Source organism: Peromyscus leucopus, chromosome 14 (assembly GCF_004664715.2).
Source record: "Peromyscus leucopus breed LL Stock chromosome 14, UCI_PerLeu_2.1, whole genome shotgun sequence".
Taxonomy (NCBI): domain Eukaryota; kingdom Metazoa; phylum Chordata; class Mammalia; order Rodentia; family Cricetidae; genus Peromyscus; species Peromyscus leucopus.
The window spans coordinates 75,195,876-75,216,966 of record NC_051075.1 but is presented as its reverse complement, the minus strand read 5'-3'; the positions used below and the strand labels follow the sequence as shown (position 1 = coordinate 75,216,966).

Here is a 21,091-nt window from a genome sequence, read left to right as displayed (position 1 = left end):
TGACCCAGGCTAGCTCAGTCCCTTCCTGGAGCCAGTGGCCTGAGATCATCTCAGAGGCCTCCCCTGTGTTCCAGGGTCACTCCTGGGTCCTCTCTGCCCTTTTCACAGTGTTTGCCTACCCCGAATCCAAGGCAGGGAAGGCTGTCAGGCCTCTCCTCGGAGGTCTGCACAGCCGTACCGGGTGGAGTCTGGGACAGTGTGGATTGGGGGCAGCTTCCAGGGGGACACTGAAGAGCTGGGGTTGGCCAGGGTAAGAAGAGGGGGTGGGGCTCCCTTGGTACCTGCTGAGGGACCCAACATGAGGCCTTGGGAGGAAGAAGTTGGGCCTCCCATGTGCCTGGACAACCAAGTGAACTATGGCTGGCTCCCCCAGTGTCTTGGGAAAATGCCTCTGAATTGACGCAGAGAGCCAAGTACTTCAAGAGCCGAGTACCTGGGGGGCCTGTGAGGATGTCAGGGGCCCTCTTAGCTGAGTCTCCTGGTAAAGGAGTGTGAAGTGAGTTGATGTTTATGGGAGAGCAACCCTCCCTCAACGACAGTATCAAGAGGGAGACCGAGGCAGGCAGATAGATCTCTGTTCAAGGTCAGCCTGGTCTACAAAGCAAGTTCCAGGACTGCCAGACAGAGAAACCCTGTCTCGAAAAACAAACAGACACAGCAGCCGTTTCTCAAGGTAAGAGCGGGTTGACCGCAATGTAATTGGCAGAAGTTACACAGGAAGAAACAGAAGGTCACTCAGCAATCAGACGCATACTCAGTTATGCCCCAACCCCACCATCATAGACTCAGTTTCCTCTCCTCCACCACATTCTCAGTTTCATTCCCCCACCACCATATACTCAGTTATGCCCCCCACCATATACTTACTTTCACCACCACCCCATACTCAGTTATGGTTACACACACACACACACACACACACACACACACACACACACACACACTCCGCTCTCCAGTAGGACAAATGTTCACCCATCAAGTAAATGAGTTGCTCAGGGCCACAGAGCCAGTGAGTGGTAGAGCAGGGATTTGAACCCTGAGCTGGTCTGACTGCAGTCACTGCTATCTGATCATGCAGCAGGCTGTTCTTAGGGCTCAGAGTTGACTGCACACGTCATTTCCCTTCCTAAACCAGGAGAAACTGGCAGCCGGAGACCGGGCTGCTCCTTCCTATTGAAAGGGACTGGATGCTGGTAAGGTCAACACAGGAATGTTGGGATGTGTGGAATAAGTCCCTTCAGAGCTGGGATGTCCAGAAGGTGCTAAACACAGACCCAGTGAGGAATGGGGCAAGCCCTCATTTTACCAATGTTGAAACTAAGACTTTGTCAGGTCACGTGATGCATCCAAGTCACGCCTGCACCCAGGGAGAGTCTAGTCTAAAATGCAGGCACTGAAAAGGCCGTGTTTCAGCGGGCTGGCCGTTCCTGCTATAAATACAGTGCTGACTCCTGGGTAACCTTAGCCTCCTCCAGGCTTGCCCGCCCAGGCAGAGGGCCATAGATCGCAGTCTGTACCGCCCGCTGCGCTCTGCGCTCGGATGCCCTAACAAGGTACGACATATTTTTTTACAGGCTCCAGATAATTGGAGGCAGTGTTGAGCTCTAGCTATCTCTGAATAAAGGGGTGTTGCTGAAGGCAGAGACTCTTGGAATGAGGACCTAACCTGGGTACTGAGTAAAGAAAATGGGGTGAGCTTGGTTCTGGTCTCTGCTGAATGCTGCAGCAGTGGGATGGATGCCCTTGGGCATGCCATCTGCCCCCTGGACTTCAGTTTTCTTAGCTGTACAGTGGAGTTGATGTCATGCACCTCCAGGCAGTAAATAGGCCTATCCATTTGCTTTCCTTCTCTGCACGGCATCTTACTTATTGACGAGACAGCCCCTCACACTGCTGACCAGCACTGGCATCATTTTAATGGTGCTACATGTTTGGGGTTCCTTGATTCTTACTGCAGCATGAAGGGGAGAACCCCTTCACTGCCCCCACAAGAGATGAACTATAGAGCAACACCCAAGGGCTCGCAGGTCTCAAGAATGTTGACACTGTTGTCACAGTCCCTGAGACTGGTTAGGGACAACAGGGAGATTCCACGGCAGCTTCCTGGGTCTGTTGCCGGAGGCAGGAGTCCTGGAGAAACCTGAATGTCAGGAGACTTTCCTGCCCAGATCCGGCTACCCTGCCCCCACTGTCTAGTTTGGCTTGCTGTTGTTTAAGGGAAGGTGTCTCTTTTGTTTTTTGTTGCTTTGTGGGTGTTTGTTTGTTTGTTTGTTTGTTTGTTTGTGACAGGGCCTCTCTTTGTAGCTGAGGCTGGCCTCAAACTTTAAATCCTCCTGCCTCAGCCTCCTTAGCAGGGCATGTTTATGTTCTCAAACAAGAGTCTAGGTCAAACTCATATATGGAGGACAAAGACCACTGCGTTGTGTTTTACAACCAGGAAAATGATGCTCAGAGCTTGCGCAGGGCCTCTGCTGAGCCAGGACAAAATGAACTAGTAGTGACCCAGCCCCAGCCTACCAGCCCAATGCCTCTCTCCTAGTCAGGGAAGAGACAGAGAGGACACTCTGGACCCCAGGCTCAACACACATGCGCACTCAGTACCACGCCATTGCCCTGGCAGGCTAAAAATTGTCTTAGCCTTCCTGAAATACTCTACCTACGGGTGGCTTTACAAACTGCTAAAATGAGGGCTGTGTCCCGGGTGCAGGGACAGAGCTATTCCGGGTTTGTGTCAGGTGTGGGGCCTGGCCAGCCAGAGACTGCTGTTGGCTGCCCCCCAGGCACCGGTGGCCTCCACAGCCGGAGCAGCAATGCCTGGCAGCCAGCTCTGCTGGCGCCCACTGGAAGCAGGCGAGGTCAGGCTGCTTTTGTCCATGTCTCCCTCCCGACACACATGCACACCCAGAGCCAGGCCCAGACTGTCCATCAGATGTCACAGTGCCTCCCGGGACAGCTTGGCGTGCCTGTGAAAGCCCAAGAATCACCAAGGCGAGGTTTTAGGATCAAGACTCTATGGGCCAGAACTGAGCCGTGTCTTACCAAGGACACCGCTGCAGGGAGATGCCCAGGCCGTGTGTACCTCTGAACATCTGCCCTCAGTCCCCTCTTACTCTGTCTCAAAGGAGCCACTGCACTTACGACATACTGGGCACCAGCAGACACTTTTGTACATTATCATAATTTTCACACACTGTGAAACCACATTCCCATTGTCACTTACAGACACTGAAACTCAGAGAAATCAAACCACATGATCGATGTCACACAACCTATAGATCGGGACCTGGACCGATTACTCCAGAGCTCCACAGTAAACACTGATCATCCTGTCCTCTGCACCCACCCTGCCCCAGGCTAGTTCAAGGAAAACATCACAGCCTGCCCACTATTTGAGACAGCCAATCCCCACCACATGTCTGGGCATGTGGGCAGGACCCAGAATCTGACTGCATCTCCTCTCACCTGTCTCCCTAGCCACCTCCAGTCCAGAGGGTTTGGAGGTCTCAGCGAGCTGATCTTGAGCCGGTGGAGGGGCTCAGGACATCCCAGTGGGTTCAGGGTCCCAGGAAACCTCCCAGGCCCTGTGAAGCACCCCAGGTTCATGGTTCCATGCCTTCTCTTGCATATGGTGTCAGAGGCCATGCACCCTGCACCCACTTGGAAGCCCAGCCCCCAGCTTGATTCCTGCACCCTGTGGTCAGCGCTGCCCCTTCTCCGGGCTGACAGCCTGAGAATTTGTTATAAGCACAGCTTCCTGCTAAAGCCTGCTAGGAAATCGGGGGTGCGGTCAGAACTGAGCTCTGGAACTCAAACTGCCCACGCTGGGCTGCAGCTCCCAAGTGTCAAGCGAGGAGGAGGGGGTCCCCACCTCACTGCTGCCTGCAGCCTGTGGGGGGCCGGGTGCCCTTGGTGACCGGAGGCCTTGCCTTTGCAACCGGAGCCATGGCCGGTAAATATAGCAACTGCCACTCACCAGCTGAGGGGCCCTCGCCGTCCGACATGGTGGGGGAGATGGGCGGCCAGCTGGCCACCAGCCTGCAGGGACACTCAGAGCCCTCCACAGCCGTCACCCACCCAGCCCGGCTTGGGACTGCTCTGTGTCCAGCCCCTAGGCAGTGTCCTGCCTCAGCCAGCCTGGCCACCCCCCCATGTTGGGCTGGGCAGATAAGAGCGTGCTCCCGGTGCCAGGAACCTGTGCGATTGGTGGATAATTCTAGGCACTGCCCTCCCTTGCCTGGGGCCTCTCCTCAGCAGCCCCGGAATGTTGCCTGAGAAGCCGTTGCACCCCTGGATGCTGGGCCAGCCCCCAGAACCCCAGCTCTGGAGACTATGGAATGCCTATTCCCTCCCTCCTGGTGGTTGGTCCCACCTACTGAGCCAGGACCATTTATGGGCATTTAGTGTAAGAGACTATCAAGGGATGCTGCCAGCGAGTGCATGCTGGTACCAGGAGGCATGCAGAGCATGGCCACGCTTGTCGTTTCCTTCTGCTTTCCAGACAGCCACATCAGGTCCATGTCACAGGCAGGGTTAAGTGACCCTGAAGGGAAACCAGCCTTCTAGGGGTGTAACCGGGATCTGGAGCCAGGCTGTCTGTCTCCAAGGCATAGGAAGCCTTGCCTTTGTTTAGCCAAGAGCACCCACACTCTGGACACGCACAGGGTGCACTCAGCTCTACACGTGTTGGGGAGCTATGTGAAGTGAGGGAGCTCCCTACAGGGGAAGTGAGGTGACTCCTGTGCTCACACAGGAAGCACACGGTTGAGAGAACACATTGCTCCAAGCACTTAGTATGTGCTCGCTGTATGCTTGACTAAGATTCAACTGAGTCCTCTCCTGATTCCCAAAGGGCAGTGGGCAGTTCTAGTGTAGGACCAGGGCTCCCGGGGGCATCCCCCCAGTGTTATGCTTCCTGGACCCCTGGGATCTGGGGTCCTTCCAGTTGTGGGACACACAGGAAGTGAAGCAGGTCCAAGCAAAGGGGGTACAGGGGGAGGATCAGGGAATGAACTCAAGCAGAGAGACCCGGGATGCTTTTGTGCTCTTCCTGAAAGAGTTGTCTGGCTACGACATCTGTTCCAGGAATGTGAGCTAGCAGGGGCAAAGGAAAGAGGTGGCAGTCCCTGGCAGGACAGTGGCAGGGGCTGCCGAGGTGCCACAGGGAGCCTCCTGCCTCCTTCCCTGGAGCCGCCCCGCCCAGAGGGACAGCCCAGTATCAGCTCCTGTGTCCAGGCCACTTCCCCTTCCTGTCCTTGGCCCCAAGTCCCTTCCTGTTCTCTTTATTGTGGGAACATGTGTGAGGAGAAAAAAAAAAAACAACAACAACTTGATTCTCTTGTCCTTGAGATCATAATAGCAGCGAATAAGCACACTGCATGTATGAGAATTTGTGGGCAGGTGGGTGGGCATGTGTGTATAGCTGTTTGGTAGTGGGCAAATGGAGTGTGTATGTGACAATGTGGGTATGGGCTCCCATGTGAGCATGTAACACACATGCACATACATGTGCCTCATATGCATAGATGTGTCTATGTACGTGAGGCAGGCATTTGCACATGTGCCGCCAGGCTTCTGCCAGCTCGTGCTGAAGTTGACTATCTCTAGCCCACCAGCACCTGGTGCCAATCCCAACACCTGCTGGTGGGGGGCACAGCATGGTGGCCGCTACCAGGGCTCTAACAAGGCCTTGTGCAATCGCCCGAGGACCCAGGCTGCTGCAGGGTCCTAAGGTCAGGAGGGCAGGGCAGGTGGTCAGGGAATCCTACGGGGAAGTGTTTAGCAGAAACCTAGCAAAGGATCAGGGGTAATGGGTGTGCAGGAGAGGGGCCGGGTATAAGAGCGAGCTCATGGCACCCCAAGAATGGCAAGAGCCCAGCAGGTGGGATGAGAGATGTTGGCAGGAACTGGGGCCTTTAAAAGAGAATAGGGAACGGAAGGTCACCTATCTACTGGACACACCAGTGGGGCCCAGCCCTGAGCCTGAAGTCGGGGTGACATGGTCATAGAGGAGGCCCACTTCCTATCCCTTTACCCTGCTACACTCACTTACCCCAGGTCACCTGGCCCGGCCTTGGGTGTCCAGCATCTCCTCTTTGCTGGAGACACCCTGCTCTCTCTCGACCTTGGGTAGGAGAACATACAGCCTCCCCTAGGACCTCAGTGGGCGGGACTTGAAGGCGGGTGCGTGTCTACACCGACAAGCTGTAGTGCTTGTAGTGCAAAGACTGTGCTTCCTGACCAGGTGGCCTTGTCGTGGAGGCCCGAACTCTGTGTGTAGGCTGAGCATGGAAGGAAGGCTGTTTGGACAAGGCCTGGCTCAGGGAGGTGATCTCACGTGTTCCACCAACTCTGATTAGAACAGACACCTCCTCCAGCAAGGATAAGGTCAGACACACCCAGCTACACACAGCCTGAGACACACAGAACACACACACACACACACACACACACACACACACACACACACACTCATATACACACCCGTGTGCTCCAGCACAGTTCTGGAATTTAATTCTGCACACCCAGCCCCCCTGGTCCAGCCCAGGCACATAAGTAAAACACTCCCTGGGCAGCCTCCAGGCTCCAGGCCGGGAGAGAGGCCGGGCAGGATGCTCCAGCTGCTCTAGTATCCCTGGGTAGGAGGAGCAGAGGGAGCTCCCACATCTGGTTTACGGCCCTAAGAACCTTACCTTGTGGTGGCAGCAGAAAAGCCTCATGGGAAGACTTCCCACCCTCGGGTCCGCAACTGGGGCAAGGCTGGCGGACACTGAGGCCCCCACCCTGCCTTGGGCCTTGTGACAGGGAAAACCTCCTTAAGCTGTGTCCATAGAACTGAGACCTCATACATATTCCAGGAAGCTGAACCCAAACATGCCATTGTAAGTAGTGCTCAACAGGCCATCAGGCTGTCTCTACTATTGCCCTCCCTGGGGTCTCTCACACAGAGACAGGCCCTTGCCCTGGTACAAGGGCCAGCAAAGGGCTTGGTCACAGACTCTACTCTTGGATTAAACCCCCAGCTAAGGCCTGAAGATGGAGTGGGAGACAGAAATGGGTCCCTTGACTCCCACCCATCCCCATCCAGGATAGACTCTGGAACCTGGCTGGCCACCTAGACGGATAAGATACTCCTGTTACAGCTGTCCTCCACTCTTACCCCTGCCAAGCTTCCTTTGGTGCAGCTGGAAATTGAACCCAGCAAAGTGGGTGTTTCCCCATGAGCCAGCACCCGACAGAATCCCCAACCTCCTTTTCGACTCCACTCTCTCAGAGGATCAGAACCCACACCTTACCCCAGGCAGTGAGAATTCCCAGCATGCCTCCTGCTGGGGTAGCTGCTCTGCTTGGGAGCTGGAGCAACCCACTGTTAAAGGGTCTCAAGGTGTGGGGAAAGTTAGAGTATAAACTGCCTACCTGAGTGTGGATACTAGAAGCTTCCTGCCATGGATTCAGAGCGCATGCCCTCCCACGTTCTTGTGTCCAAGTTTACAAAAGAGGGAACACCATTGCCTAGAGGCAGGCAAGGAGGAAGCAACACTCCAGAGCCCTGGGGAGGGCATCTCAAGCAGTGTGAGAGAGCCTGCACTCAGCCCCCTCCCATTCAGCATTTCTGGCCAGTGATCCCATCTGCGGCCTCTGAGTTCCAGCTGGCTCTTGACATAAGGTTTTCCCCTTTCCAGCATCCCACAGTCCAGGTCCATCTCTAGGAAAGGTATTAAAAATTGAGGGCCAGGTTGCTGACCAGCAGGACACTGACCTGGCACCTTCCAACCCCAAGCCCCCAGCAGGGTGTGGAAGGCTCAGAGCACCCTGCCATAATGGGTGAGCAGGTCATCCCAGAGCTGCTCCAGGGTGCCCTCATGTGGCTCCTCTGGGGACTGCAAGTCTTTCCTAAGCCGGCCCTTCCCTACTAGGAGCTAGCAATAAAGATGTTAATTATGGCCACAGGGAAGGGATTCGCAGGCTCTGTGCCACCCGTCACTCCATGCATGAACTCGCCTAACTGGTCCACCAGCCCAGAGAAGTGAGTCCTGCTATCTGTCCTCCATTTTGAATAAAGAAACTGAAGTCCAAGCTTCAAAGTCAATGACAAGGAGGATCAGGATTTGACCTCCGCATGACTGAGGTCCCGCCCCTCAGACAGTCCACTGTGTGGTAGGGTGTGGCTCAGGAGGTCTGGGCATTGGCAGGGGGTGGCAGGGGACCCTTCCTGACCTTTATCTCTCTTCCTTTAGGTTCCAGCACAAAGATCTAACTCAGGCCTGCAGTAACAGGCCACCAGGTATGAAGGGCCGTGGGTGTGTCCTGACTCTGTTATAACTGTGATCCTGATTTTTCCATTTCTGTCCCCTGGGAGGATTTGGAGCAATAAGAATGTGAAGACTCGGGCTCAGAAATTACCAGTCCAAATCAGAGGATGCTAACACAGGCAAATTGACACTTCTGGAAAGAGCGGATCCTCCAAGTGAGGCCAGGTTGTGCCCCTACAGTGCTGAGTGAGGTGCAGTGACCTGTGACCCTTTCGGGTGGGTGAGGAGGGAGGTGCTGTCCTGTGGGGGTCAGGCGCAGCCATGGCAGAAAACGGGGGCTGGCATGCATGGGGCAGGCGGCCGGTGAACTTGAGAGGTGCCCTGGGCAGGGTGCAGGAGTCGGGGCAGGTCAGGGCTGAGGACAGCATGAGAGAGAGCAGCACCCTGGGAAGGGCCTATGGAAAGGGCTGGTGGGCTCAGTGACGAGGCAGGGATGGCTTGGCCTGTAAAACAGAGGCCAAGGCTGGCTATTCCCAGTGCGTGGTGATTCTGGTCCGGGTACCTGAAAGAGAGAGCAGAGGCCAAGGCTGGCTATTCCCACTGAGTGGTGATTCCGGTCCGGGTACCTGAAAGAGACAGAGAGCAGAGGAAGGGCAGCAGGAACCTGGCCTGCAGCTCCAGGGATGTCCCCAATGCTCTGCTGAGACCAAAGTCCTTGTACAGGGCAGCCTGGGCTGGGGCAGGGACAGGCCAGGAACCCAGCTACACGCTCCCCTGTTCCCAGCTGCACCCCAGGTCCCAACTGTGCAGAGCAAATCACTGCCTTCCTTAGCCTTGGTCTGTCCCTTGGGAAGCTTCTGAGAGCCACTGTTCAGACTGCCAAGGACCACGGGAGGCAATGTATAAGGAAGGTGCTCACAGGTCTACACCTCCCTGGTGTGCAAAGGGGGTCTTGACTGGGTGAGGGCAGCTTGTCTCTGACACTGGCTCCCAGTGGAGAAAGGAGCTGGGACCATGCCCCCTGGCTGGCAGCCTATAAAAAGGTTTCCTCTATCTTGAGGTCTGACACACTCCTAAACCTCAGGGCTGCCAAGAGCCTCCTCTGGCTGGGTCAGTAGGTGCGACACTGTGCCCACAGGTGTGAGGTAGGTATGGATGCCCACCTCAACCGCAAGGACCAGCCCCTCCACACCAGTCTCAAGTCAAGCTCTTGATGCCAGGACCCTTCCTGTAATCCCAGAGCACTCAGCACCCTGTTGCACAGACTACCCATAGGGAACTGGTTTCTGCTAAAACAGGGCCCTTCTGGTAACAGGCAGGCTTCTTGCACAGTGGTATTGTCTGGGCCTCTCTAGGGCCGTTTCTAAGCAGGCAGCTTCCGGAGCTGTACCAGCCCCCAGGGATCAACCTCATCACCCCACCCTGCACCCAGAAGAAAGAAGAGCATTGTGGCCTGGGCGGCCATTCATTCATGCAGTCAACACACATTTATTGGGCATCGACTCTGTTCCAGACCCTAGTTAGCAACAGGGGCCTCAGAGACGAAGTGCACACAGACCCTGCCCCGTGGCACTCACAGCCTGGCAGGGCAGCTGGTCACATGAGCAGACATTCACAATACAGTGTGGTCAGTGTGTTAGAGGTAGCACAAGTGACCGAGGGAGCACAGAGGAGGGACCCTGGCCCGGCCGTGGGTAGCAAGGAGGGCTTCCTGGGGGATGTGTCACTTGAAGATTTTAGGGAGTGTGCAAGAGTTAGGGTGTCTCTTTTGAGGGTGTGGCCAGTGCAGAAGTTCAGAGGAGAGACAATGGTGGCGGCGGTGGTGGCAGTAGAGGCTGGGAGTCAGGCAGAGCCCACCAGGAAGGGCTGAAAAGCCAGCAGATGACAGGAAGCACTGAGGGTGTGAAGCAGGCGAGGGTACAGGGCCCGCCAGGAGCCATCATGGAAGGTGGCAGAAGGGTCAGGGATGCCAGTGGGTGGCCATGGCCCGAGGAGTCTGACCCTACCCAGGGCTCAGCAGGGTGGGGGTGGGGGTGCAGGCTGCCAGCCCCGGGGCCTCAGGGTGCACAGCACTGGGTCCAGTGGCTTGAGTGTAGCCTGCTCCTGCAGTCCAAAGCGTTGCCCGGGCACCAGCCGGAACTCAAGCCTCTGAAGCAGCTTGGCCATAACGACCTTCACCTCCATCTGTAGGGGCAGGGCATGGGAGGGAGGGAGGGAGGGAGGGAGGGAGGGGAGGAGGGGGAGCAGAGGAAGGAAAGAGGGGGCATGGAAGGAAGGGGGAGATAGGGAGGCAGTGGAGACACATGGAGGAAGGGAGGAAAGGGAGGAGAGAGAGGCAGGGGAGAGACACAGATGTGTAGGCTCTCCTTTCTCAGCCCACCCCAGCCGCCCCCTGCAGTCATTTTTTGGGGACCCCAGGCCCTACACCTCCTACCTGAGCAAACTGCTGCCCGATGCAGGAGCGGTGGCCCAGGGAAAAGGGGAAGTAGGTGAACCGTGGCCTGCAGGAGAGAGGCCCTTCCGAGTCAGCACACGGAGCAGGGTGTCCCCACAACCGTCCCCTCCTACAACCAGGTTGGGGCCAGGAGCAGAGCCACCTTCAGCAAAGTGCTGAGCTCTGCCCCTGGACGGATGATGGTCAGCGTTAACCGTCTACTCGGCAGAACCAGGAGCCGAGAGGAGGCAGTAACTGGGTGGGAAGCCCCTCCCACTGCGTAGGGCATCCTGGACTGCGCGAGATGGAGAGAGCAAGGCAAGCACTGACTGACATTAGCATACCCTAACCTCTTGCCTCGGTGCTGAATAAACCACATGCTAGCTAGCTGCCTCGAGATCTTTCCCCTTGAGTCAACTTTGTCAGAATCTCTGTCATGGCAACAGAAAAGGAACTCAAGACAGCAAGTGACCCAATGTCCCTGAGCTATGATGTCCCCCACAGCCCCCTCCCAGGGTTCTGGAGGAATGGATTCTGTGGGTGCAGGTAGCTCAGCCCAGAAGCCTTCTCTCACAGACCTCATCATGGCAGCTCACAGGGGGACTTACTTGGGCGCTCCAGGGCTGAAGCGGTCGGGGTTGAAGGTCAGTGGGTCCTCAAAGTAGGTGTCCATCCTCCCCATGACATAGGTGCTGAACTGCCAGGCAAAGGAGCTGGTGTCTCTGGTTCCCAGGGTTCTCCTTGCACCTCCCAACCCACTTGCAACCCCCCCCCCCCCCCAACCCACCACCCCCCCCCCGCTGATGTGGAACACAGCCCCTTTCTACCAACTTAGAGAGATGTGATATTCCACTGACCCCCTGGAAAAAACCTCAAAGAGGAAGAGGAGGACACTGTGATACACCATCATCCTCAGGGTGTGCTGGACCACCCCATGCCTGGCACAGCCCTGTGGGCAGCCACAGTGACTCTTGTTTTATAGATGAGGTAACAGGGCTCAGAGACTTACCTGAAGTCACCCAGCAACTAAGTGGCCAGACTGAGGCCCGGTGCTGGGGGGCACCTCCCTCCTGATCACTGCAGGCTGACCCCTCCTTCACCTCAAGCTCACTCCAGCCTTCAGGGCAGAAGCTGGGGAAACAGCTGCCCAACCTGAACTCACTGTGCCTCCTGAGAGAGCTGGTACACCACACCCTCTATGCCCTGGGTCTTCATGGGCTAGGAGTCTAGCCCCGGAAGAGCCCCTAACTGGGCTATGGGCACTGGCCACGCTGGGCCTGCTCACCTCCCTTCCCTGTGAGAACAGCAGCCTGGAGCTGAACTGTGAAATGAGGGGCAGCAGGGGGCAAGCTGAGGAGCCGGGGGATCTACTGTGAACCAGGGTATTTGCTGGGGCATTATCTTATACACATGAATGGACTGGCTTTGGTACCTGCCACCTAATACCATGCAAGGATGAACCAGGATCACAGGAACCTAAGGCAGGGGTGACCAGGGAGCTGGGGAGAGGCCTCCTCTATACATCAAAGCCTTGCATGCACCCTCATCCTGCTTTGCTACTCGGAATTCTGTCCCTACTTATGAACAGTCCTGCTGTGCCTGTGGCTGCCTCTGTCAGCCCTGGTGGGGACAGCATCTGGGCATTGAGTGGACACACCCACTCAGGATCCATCCACATCCACAGACAGAGCAAGGCCACAGCAAGTGCTAAACTAAGGATAGGACCACTCCTGGGAAGGACAGTGATCAGTCCCGGGGGTGGGCGAGTGCATGCAGAGATGGGTGAGGATATGGCGGGGACCATTACAATGAGCCCAGTGAGTGAGTGAAACACACACCACAGAACTGCACACAGTCCAGCTGGGTATAACAGGTCGAGGGCAGGAGGAGGACAGCCGTGGGGGAGGGGCATAAGGAAGGAGAAGAGCTAATGGGGGGGGGGCTGGTCAAAGACTGGGGAGATGCCCAGCGGTTAAAGCACTTGCTATGTAAGCATGAGGGCCAGAGGTCAGAGCACCGAAGCCCACTTAAAATGCCAGGTGAGCACGGCTGCCCTGCTGCAACTCCAGACAAACTCCCCAGAGCAGGCTGGCCAGAGACTAGCCGACTAGCCACACCTGCAAGCTTTGGGTTTGGTTAAGAGACCCCGACTCAATGAGTTAGGTGGAAAAGGGACTGAGTATGATTCTTGACATCGGCCCCCAGCTTCTACATCCATGAGCACCCATATGCATGCATACATCTCACACACATGTAGATACAGCACACACACACACACACACACACACACACACACACACACACACACGAGTCACGGATGACTCCAAGAACATTCCATATCTCCCTCCTGCCAGCTCTGGAGCCCCCGGAAACTGACTAAGGCCCAGAATCTTGAGCTGCATATGGAGCATTTCCTTTCTAGACCTGTTTGCTGGGCATGTGAAAGGGAGAAGAGGACCTGGCAGGGTCACAGGGACACTCGGGCAAGCACAGGGCAGCCAGGAAAGTGAGTGTCATGATGGTAACAGGCCTGTGGCTCCTCTGAACTCAGGGACAGTCCCAAATTGGCCACCCTGGGAACAAACAGGCCAGCCTGCCTGAGGGCCCCCCGCCACGCACCAGGAGAGGAGTGTTGCCGGGAACTCTGACCCCATCGATCAAGGTCTCCTCCTCCAGCAGGCGGAAGGTGCCCCATGCTGGTGGGTACAGCCTCAGAGACTCTTTGAGGACCTACAGGAGACATGTAAGAGGACGCAGGAGCTCAGGAGACCCAAGGCAGGAGCCGTGCGCTCTGTCCCCATCCCATTCCTACTGAGCACATCCTGTCCCAGGATGGCCCAGATTCCCAGAATATCACCCTTGATGTAGTGTCCAACGCCTCATGTGACCAAAGGAGAAACTGAGGCCCAATGGAGAAGGACACAGGGGCAGCATTGGGACCATAAGGCAGGGCTCCTCTCTTCCCAGAGGATGGCTGCCTGGGGCACAGGGGAGCCCTCTGCTTGGCTGAATGGGAGGAGTCTGCTGAGCCAGCTGCGAGGGGGAAAGCTTTGGAACCAGCCTTGCCTGGAGGTTCAGTTTCAGCCCCATTACTAAAGGGCCGCTTTCCAACCCTGGCTACGTACTTGGGGGTGGGAGGACTTCTCCATCCTGCTGTGGAGTCCAAGGGAGCTCTGGCTCCAAGGAGGGCCCAGCAAGGCAGCAGGCCTGACGGACGGCCCACACCTCCCCACCGGCCACTCACCCACACTGCTCACCTGGGACAGGTACTGTAGTCTCCCCAGGTCCTCGTAGTCCAGGTGCCTCTTGGAACCGACAACCTCATCCACCTCGGCCTGCAGCCTGCCAGGTAAGACAGAGAACTCACCTCTGGAGAGAAGCCTCTGCTCTTTAAAGCAACAGGCAGAAGGAGGATAAAGAGCGGGGCATGCGGTTCCCACCAGCACACACTGCCTCTCCCCTTGGGACAGGCAGCGGCATCCCAGCCCAGCCACATCTAAGAGCAAATAGGATCCGCGTCCCTGGATCCTTAAAATATCCACCATTGTTTCTTGCTCAGATGCAGCCTTAGGAAGGATCACGGCCCACACAGCCCTTCACAGAGGATGCCCACCCAGTGGACTGGCAGCAGCCACAACCGGAAACACCAGCAAGAATGGTCCAGGGAGGCTGAAGCCTCCGATGGATCTGAACCACTTCACACCCCTCAGGATGGCGGTGAGTGAAAAGTGAATAAATTTCAAGACCTGAAAATAACAAATAATGTGGAGCCAAGGACAGTCTGGGACACGGGTGTAGCATGGGTGAGGACAGAAAGCTGTGTAGCTACCGTGGGAAGCAGGGCGGTAGCTCCCCACAAAATTAAAATCAGAAATATAGTCTGGTAATTCTACCTCAGGGTGGAAACCCAAAAGCTCTAAAGACAGCAACTGAAGATGCAGCTGCATGCCCATAGTCACCATGGCTGGTGCAGCTGCATGCCCATAGTCGCCATGGCTGGTGCAGCTGCATGCCCATAGTGGCCATGGCTGGTGCAGCTGCATGCCCATAGTCACCATGGCTGGTGCAGCTGCATGCCCATAGTCACCACAGCTGGGGGGCAGTGAACAAGGGACAGAAGCTGCCCAAATGTCACCTTGTCCAGAGAAACCAAGGTCCCTCTACCCCCACGATGGGGCCAGAGCTAGACTTTTAAAAGAAGGAAGGCAGTTCTAACCTGGACTCCAACATGCCTGAGCCTCGAGGACTCCATGCTGAGTTAACATAACCCAGGCACAGACAGACACACAGGCACAGACAGACACATGCTGTCTGATGTAGCTCTTGCCAGGCACCTAGACAGATCGGAACACTGAAGGCCGGAAGGTGCAGCTGCTTGACGGGACAGAGTTTTGAGGCGGGAGATGGGAAGCCCCGGGATTGGGCAGTAGCCAGGCTTGCTCCACGGTGTCAGTGCACTCAGTGTCCTTGGGCTTTGAGTTTAAAAACAGCTCAAATGTGGCACATTTTCCCAGTATCCGGGATGGAACCTGGGCCTTGGGTATGCTAGGCAAGTGCTCTGCCACTGAGCAACACCCCAATCTGCCTCCAAGTGCATATTTCTAACACATCTATATACACATGTATTAATACATAGTATTTATTTTAAATCCAAATCTATTTTTTTTTTAATTTTGTGTGTACCACATGCATGCAATGCCTGTGGAGGCCAAGAGAGGGCACTGGATCCCCGGAACTAGAATTACTAATGGTTTTGAGTCATCATGTGGGTGCTGGAAATCAAACCTGGGTCCTCTGGAAAAGCAGCCAGCACTCCTAATCACCGAGCCATTTCTCCAGCTCCCAACAAGCTATATTATACTCTCACGCCGTCTCTCACGTCTACCCTTCATGCTGGTGGCCATCCATGCTTATATAACACAAGAGTTCCTACAGCATCTTGCATGGCCAGGGGCTCTGAGTTTGGTTCTGTCTGCTCTCTGACACTCCTGAGGGTGCCTATCTGCAAAGGAAGCCAGCTAGGATCTGACCAGCTCAGGCACTGTATCCCATCCCCCAACTCCACTACCTGCTTTGGTCCCACCACCTAAAGGGCTGGTGGTCAGCCACAGCTAGGATGCTCTGTGCACTGTGGGCAGGATGGGACCACAGTTCTTGCTAGCCTGAAGCTCTTGGTATCCTGGCAAACAAAGACTCAGAGCCAACAGTCCTTGGAGAAAATATTGCCCAGCTAGAGCAATGGGGGTAGAGTCGGGTGGAAGGTCAGGGTGATGGCTACATCAAGGATCCCAGATGGCTTTTCCAGAGGAGTGTGGACATGTTCTCCAGGAGAAAGCAGGGAATGGGGCCTGTGGGCCAGGAAAGAAGTACAAAGGCCTTGGGGTAAAGGAAAGCAAGGCCCATTGGAGAGTTCCAGCCATAGCATGTGGGGACAGGCAGCCCTTGGAAAGACATCAGAGAAGCCCTTTGCCAGTCCCAAGGGCAGCATTCATACCTTGCCACGATCTCCGGCTGGCGAGACAGCTCCATCACCGTGAACGCCAGGTGGTTGGCAGAAGTCTCATGACCTGAAGGAGGAAGGAGAGTCACTGGTCTGGGTGGTGCTGCAGGGGCTGCCCACCCTCTGCCCTGTGATCCCAGGTTCTTGGGAGCATCTGAGACTCCACCTCTTCCCTCCCCCAAGGCTGTGATATGAGAGAGATGGTAGGTCTGTCTGTCTGTCTTTGCATCCCCTCTGTTGGCCAGTAGCTGAGTAAACCTGCCCCCATGCCTCCACTTAGATGCTGGGAAAGCTACTCTTTCCATCCTCTGCACAGCTGTCCCCATTTTACAGAAAAGAAAGCCAAAGGGATGTACATGGATGATGCACACCTTTAATCCCAGCACTGAGGAGGCACAGGCAGGAGGATCTCTCTGAGTTTGAGGTCATCCTGGTCTACAGAGTGTCTCAAAAAAAGCTGACGCAAACAAAAACTTGAAGTTGAAAGTATTGGAGCTCAAGGCCCTGACCGGGCCTCTGTGTGCCTAGCAAAGCTTTCTGCAACCCCTGAGGTCCAAGAAGGGGGTGCCCCTCCAGTCACAGGGACTGAAAGGAGACCTCCCCAATCAAAGGCCAGGGGTTCTTTCAGAAAAGCTGAGGTCATGAAGGATGCCATCAAGTTGACAAGGTCAAAACCCTCCAACGGTGACTTGGCTGCGGGGAGAGGCCCTGAGTCACATGAATGCACTTGAGAGGGGCAAGTAATTCATCAGGTAGCCACCAGCGACTAGCCAAACCATCTCACAGCCAGCTGGAGCAAGGAGGTAAGGCCACCTGCTCTTACGGGTCTCTCAGCCACGACAGCCCTGAACTGGACAGCACAGCTCCCCTCCTGGGCCCCCCAGCTCCACACAGGCCAAGGCTAGGTCTGAGCTGTGAGGTCAGGAAGGACTGCTCAGTCCTCACGGGGAGACAGGAGGAAGTGTGGGTAGCACAGCAGCCCCCGCTCGCAAAGGGGGGAAAACGAAGTTCAGGCTCTTCAGGAGTTCCACACTGGCCCTGGCTCCCAGGGACAGACAGATCTGCCATCCTTCCAGAGGCAATTTTATTTTCACTTTTCTTTCTTTTCTGTGTGCAAGTGGGGAAATACACGTTCACAGGAGTGCACATGCACATGTGTGCGCATGTGCTGACACATTCACAGGGGTGCACAGGCATATGTGTATGTACTAACACGTCCACAGGTGTGCACATGCATACTTGTGTGCCTTTACGCAGAGACCAGATGTCAACTCAGGAGTCACTCCTTGGGAGCCATCACCTTGTTTTGAGACAGGGTCTCTCCCTGACTGGAGCTCACTGATTAGGTAGTTAGCTGGCTGGCCAGTGAGCCCCTGGGATCCCCGTCTCCACTCCCTACACAGAGATCACAGCTGCATGTCACTGCATCCAGCCTTTTGATGGGAATGCTGTACCAAACCTCAGTTCCTGATGCTCACATAGCAAGCAGTTCACCACCTGAGCTATCCCCAGTCATCAGAGATGCTCTTGACCCCATGTGGGCATGGTACCCTATAGTCCAGCTCTGACACGGTCTCTGCATGGGCTTCTGCCCACTGGACACATCCCATCCATGTGGCAAAACACGTCTGTCCACTTCTGCCACGGACCATGACTTGCTCCACCTCTGTTCGCCTGTGCCCTTCTAGCACCCGAAACTCACTCATCTCGTGCCATCTGCGGGGATCTCTGCTGCACAGGGCCATGGGAGCGTCCACACCACACCGCCTCACTACTGTGGGGCAGAGAGTCCTTATGGTGGGGGAGACAGCCCTCACCAAATCCACTTGGATAAATACAGCCTCACCCATGAGGAGGAGCCGGCAGGAGGCAGGCTCTGGACATGGGGATGGTTTCCACTTGGGCCTAATGTGCTCAGTGGGCAATTGCTGAGGACTTCCTGAAGAGGAGGGGCTTTCTAGGTGAGTAATAGTACTAAGGAGATGAGCAAAGAATGTTCTTGGCCCACATTCAGTGCCAAGCTAACGAATCTGAATAAACCTGAAATGAGAGAACCCTAAACTTACAGTCAAGCTTCCCCAACAGCCCAGTCAACAGGTAGGTCACAAGGACAACAAGCAGACAGGCTCCCTTCCCCTGGGACCTGAGCTAGGCTCAGACAACCTCTGAACTCATTCAGGGTTAAGGTACCCGGAGCAAAGCTTGGGTACCTTACCATACCACAAGCTACGCACCCGCTATGAAGAAGGTAACAAAGTTGTCCAGGAGGACCTCGTCGTCCTGGGCTCCCTCTTCAGCTGAAAGGCAAGGACACGCTCAGCCCCACAGCAGCCCTGGCTCCCAGGCCCCTGGCTCATGGAGCACCATTTTCTCTGAAGCCAGAGGCAGAGCCAACGGTGAGGAGCGTTGGATGGTGGGACAGGAGCACCCCCCGCCCCCGGGCCCTGCTCCTGGGTACCCCGGCCCGCACCTTTGAGAATCTGCGTGAGGATGTCGGCTGGCACGTCCTCACCCCTCTTCAGGGCCTCCCGGCGGCGCTGCACCCAATCCTTCCCCACCTGGCGCAGCAGACGAATGCTCTCCCGGATTTCCCGCAGCTGCTTTCTCTTCCCTGGCATGAACTGAAGGAGAGCCCCAGCTCAAGGCGGCCCTTAAGGTCTGCCGTTCCCTCCCCAGCCCCCACCCGGAAATCCAGACAGCAGCGTGCCGGGGAGAACGTGAGAAGATTCTAGAAAAGATCAAGCAGCCAGGCAGACCAGAACAAGATGACAGTGTCCAAGCATGAGCTTCCCCCTCCTGCACCAAATCCCTAGAAATGGTGGGAAGAGAGGCCCTTCTTCCTCCATGCAGCGCTGGGAAGAAAGGGCCCCTGAAGGAAGGGGCAGTTAGGGCTGCACCCGGAAGGAGAAGTCAGGGCCAGAGGGAAGTGAAGTAGAATCAATGGCTGAAAAGATGGGGCGGCGTTGGGGGCTGCAAGCTCAGAGACTGAAGGCCCCCAGGAAAGAAGGGGGCCCGGAGATTGGCTCAGGAATCACCTTTCCCCTTTCTTCTTCTTCATGTCTGGAATAAGGAAGTGATAGCTGGAGCTACAACAGCCATCTTATGACAATGAGGTGAGGTGCTGAGGGCAGTGGAACACAAAGAGGAGACTCCAGGAACATCTGACATGGTGAAGTCATCATAGCACCCTAGAACGCCTGCTTTGGGGATCGTTCAACACAAGACAAAAATTAACTCCTGACTTAAATTAAGCCACTCTGATTTTGTCCTTCTACTTTTAGGTAAAGCATGCACATCTGGATTCGGAAGTCCTTTCGGACACACTGGCACACGACACCCATTCTGAAAGTCGCTGAAGGAGGCGGTCAGCACACGGAGGCACAGCTGCAATGCGCTCGCCCGGGAAGGGTTAGCAGGCAGTACCTTGGCCAGCGTGTTACGGGACGCACTGATACCCTCCAGCATGACCTTCACTGCCTGGGACAGGGGTTTCTGGGCACCCAGGAGCATGCTGGTCTCCATGCCAAAAGCTGCCTGTGGAGAGAGAAAGCTGAAGTCAAGCCTGGAGACACAGGGCGCACCCACAGAGACTGGCACGTGCAGCTGGAGACCTGGGCCTTGGCTGTGTCACACACACGACAGTGACCGGGAAGGGTCCGACCCCATGGGAAGTCCTCAAGTCAAGTGGACAGTTTCTTCCTCCTGCCCGGCCCAACGCTGCTTCTCCCTGAGCTGCAGCCTTCCCTGGAGGTGCACACCCACACCACAGTGCACTGTTCACACCCACACCACAGTGCACTGTTCACACCACCCGAGGCACTGTTCACACCACGCAGTGACACGCGCCTGTTACACCACAGCAGTGCACTGTTCACACCCACACCACAGTGCACTGTTCACACCCACACCGCAGCGCACTGTTCACACCCACACCGCAGCGCACTGTTCACACCCACACCACAGCGCCACTGTTTCACACCCACACCGCAGCGCCACTGTTCACCACCCACACCGCAGCGCACTGTTCACACCCACACCGCAGTGCACTGTTCACACCCACACCGCAGTGCACTGTTCACACCCACACCGCAGTGCACTGTTCACACCCACACCGCAGCGCACTGTTCACACCCACACCGCAGTGCACTGTTCACACCCACACCACAGTGCACTGTTCACACCCACACCACACCCACACCACAGTGCACTGTTCACACCCACACCGCGGTGCACTGTTCACACCCACACCGCAGCGCACTGTTCACACCCACACCACACCCACACCACATCACTGTTCACACCCACACCAGCAGTGCACTGTTCACACCTGAGACAAGCAGCTCTGTGCTATCTGATGACCAAGTCTACTATGACCGGCCTAGCCATAACCCACTGGGGTACAGAGGATAACAAAGACAGACAGGCCTCAAAGAACATCCACCTTTGCCTTGACCAGCTGAAGCCAGTCCCCCTACTTCTGGGGGTTCATTTCTGGAGATGGAGTCAGAACCCCAGTCTCATAATAGGTCACTTGAATAACCAAGGAGATAAAACGTTTGAAAAGCTATGCAGAGCATAGAAGGGGAGCAGCTGAGTTACAGAAGGAAGAAGAGGGAAGGGACCCTCAATCCCTGTGCCCGGCCTTTCTCCCGCCGGCCAGCACCACCCATTACCTTGGCCAGAATGTCGATGGTGGCACAGGTCAGCATGTCCTGCATGGACACCGGTGTCTGCCCGTCAGCCTTGGCCTCTAGAATTTCCACCAGCTGCTCCGCCTTCTCATTGAATGTCTCCATCAGGCTAACCAAGGAGCTGGGAAAGCAGTACAGGAGTCCCCTGGCTGGCCACCCTGTCCCCTGCACCCTGTCCCTGCCAGCCTCCCAAACTAATCCCAGACTGAGACTGGGG

The 21,091-nt window shown here is 56.0% G+C and overlaps 2 protein-coding genes and 1 long non-coding RNA gene across 5 annotated transcripts in view; 1 reads left to right on the top strand and 2 right to left on the bottom strand.

Annotated features, from left to right (window-relative positions):
• Eml1 (EMAP like 1) overlaps positions 1 to 4,169 on the bottom strand; it is a 163,459-nt gene extending 159,290 nt beyond the window's left edge. Inside the window, exon 1 of one of the 2 annotated variants that reach the window (XM_028882107.1) lies at positions 3,974 to 4,169. In XM_028882107.1, coding sequence (XP_028737940.1) covers positions 3,974 to 4,001 — 28 coding nt within the window. In that variant the 5' untranslated portion in view covers positions 4,002 to 4,169. The remainder of the gene's footprint in view (positions 1 to 3,973) is intronic. The other variant, XM_028882105.2, reaches the window with a different exon arrangement.
• LOC119089021 lies at positions 1,483 to 19,625 on the top strand. The gene is made up of 4 exons (XR_005092803.1): positions 1,483 to 1,553; positions 8,235 to 8,281; positions 14,243 to 14,400; positions 19,465 to 19,625. It is a non-coding gene; the product is annotated as an uncharacterized LOC119089021 (long non-coding RNA).
• LOC114701904 (cholesterol 24-hydroxylase) overlaps positions 9,718 to 21,091 on the bottom strand; it is a 29,184-nt gene continuing 17,810 nt past the window's right edge. The window contains exons 6-15 of one of the 2 annotated variants that reach the window (XM_028882102.1): positions 20,857 to 20,995; positions 19,607 to 19,717; positions 18,654 to 18,804; positions 18,418 to 18,480; positions 16,178 to 16,250; positions 13,941 to 14,025; positions 13,303 to 13,413; positions 11,292 to 11,380; positions 10,684 to 10,750; positions 9,718 to 10,433 (exon numbers count right to left, since the gene is read on the bottom strand). In XM_028882102.1, the coding sequence (XP_028737935.1) occupies positions 10,263 to 10,433; positions 10,684 to 10,750; positions 11,292 to 11,380; positions 13,303 to 13,413; positions 13,941 to 14,025; positions 16,178 to 16,250; positions 18,418 to 18,480; positions 18,654 to 18,804; positions 19,607 to 19,717; positions 20,857 to 20,995 (1,060 nt within the window). In that variant the 3' untranslated portion in view covers positions 9,718 to 10,262. The remainder of the gene's footprint in view (positions 10,434 to 10,683; positions 10,751 to 11,291; positions 11,381 to 13,302; positions 13,414 to 13,940; positions 14,026 to 16,177; positions 16,251 to 18,417; positions 18,481 to 18,653; positions 18,805 to 19,606; positions 19,718 to 20,856; positions 20,996 to 21,091) is intronic. The other variant, XM_028882103.1, reaches the window with a different exon arrangement.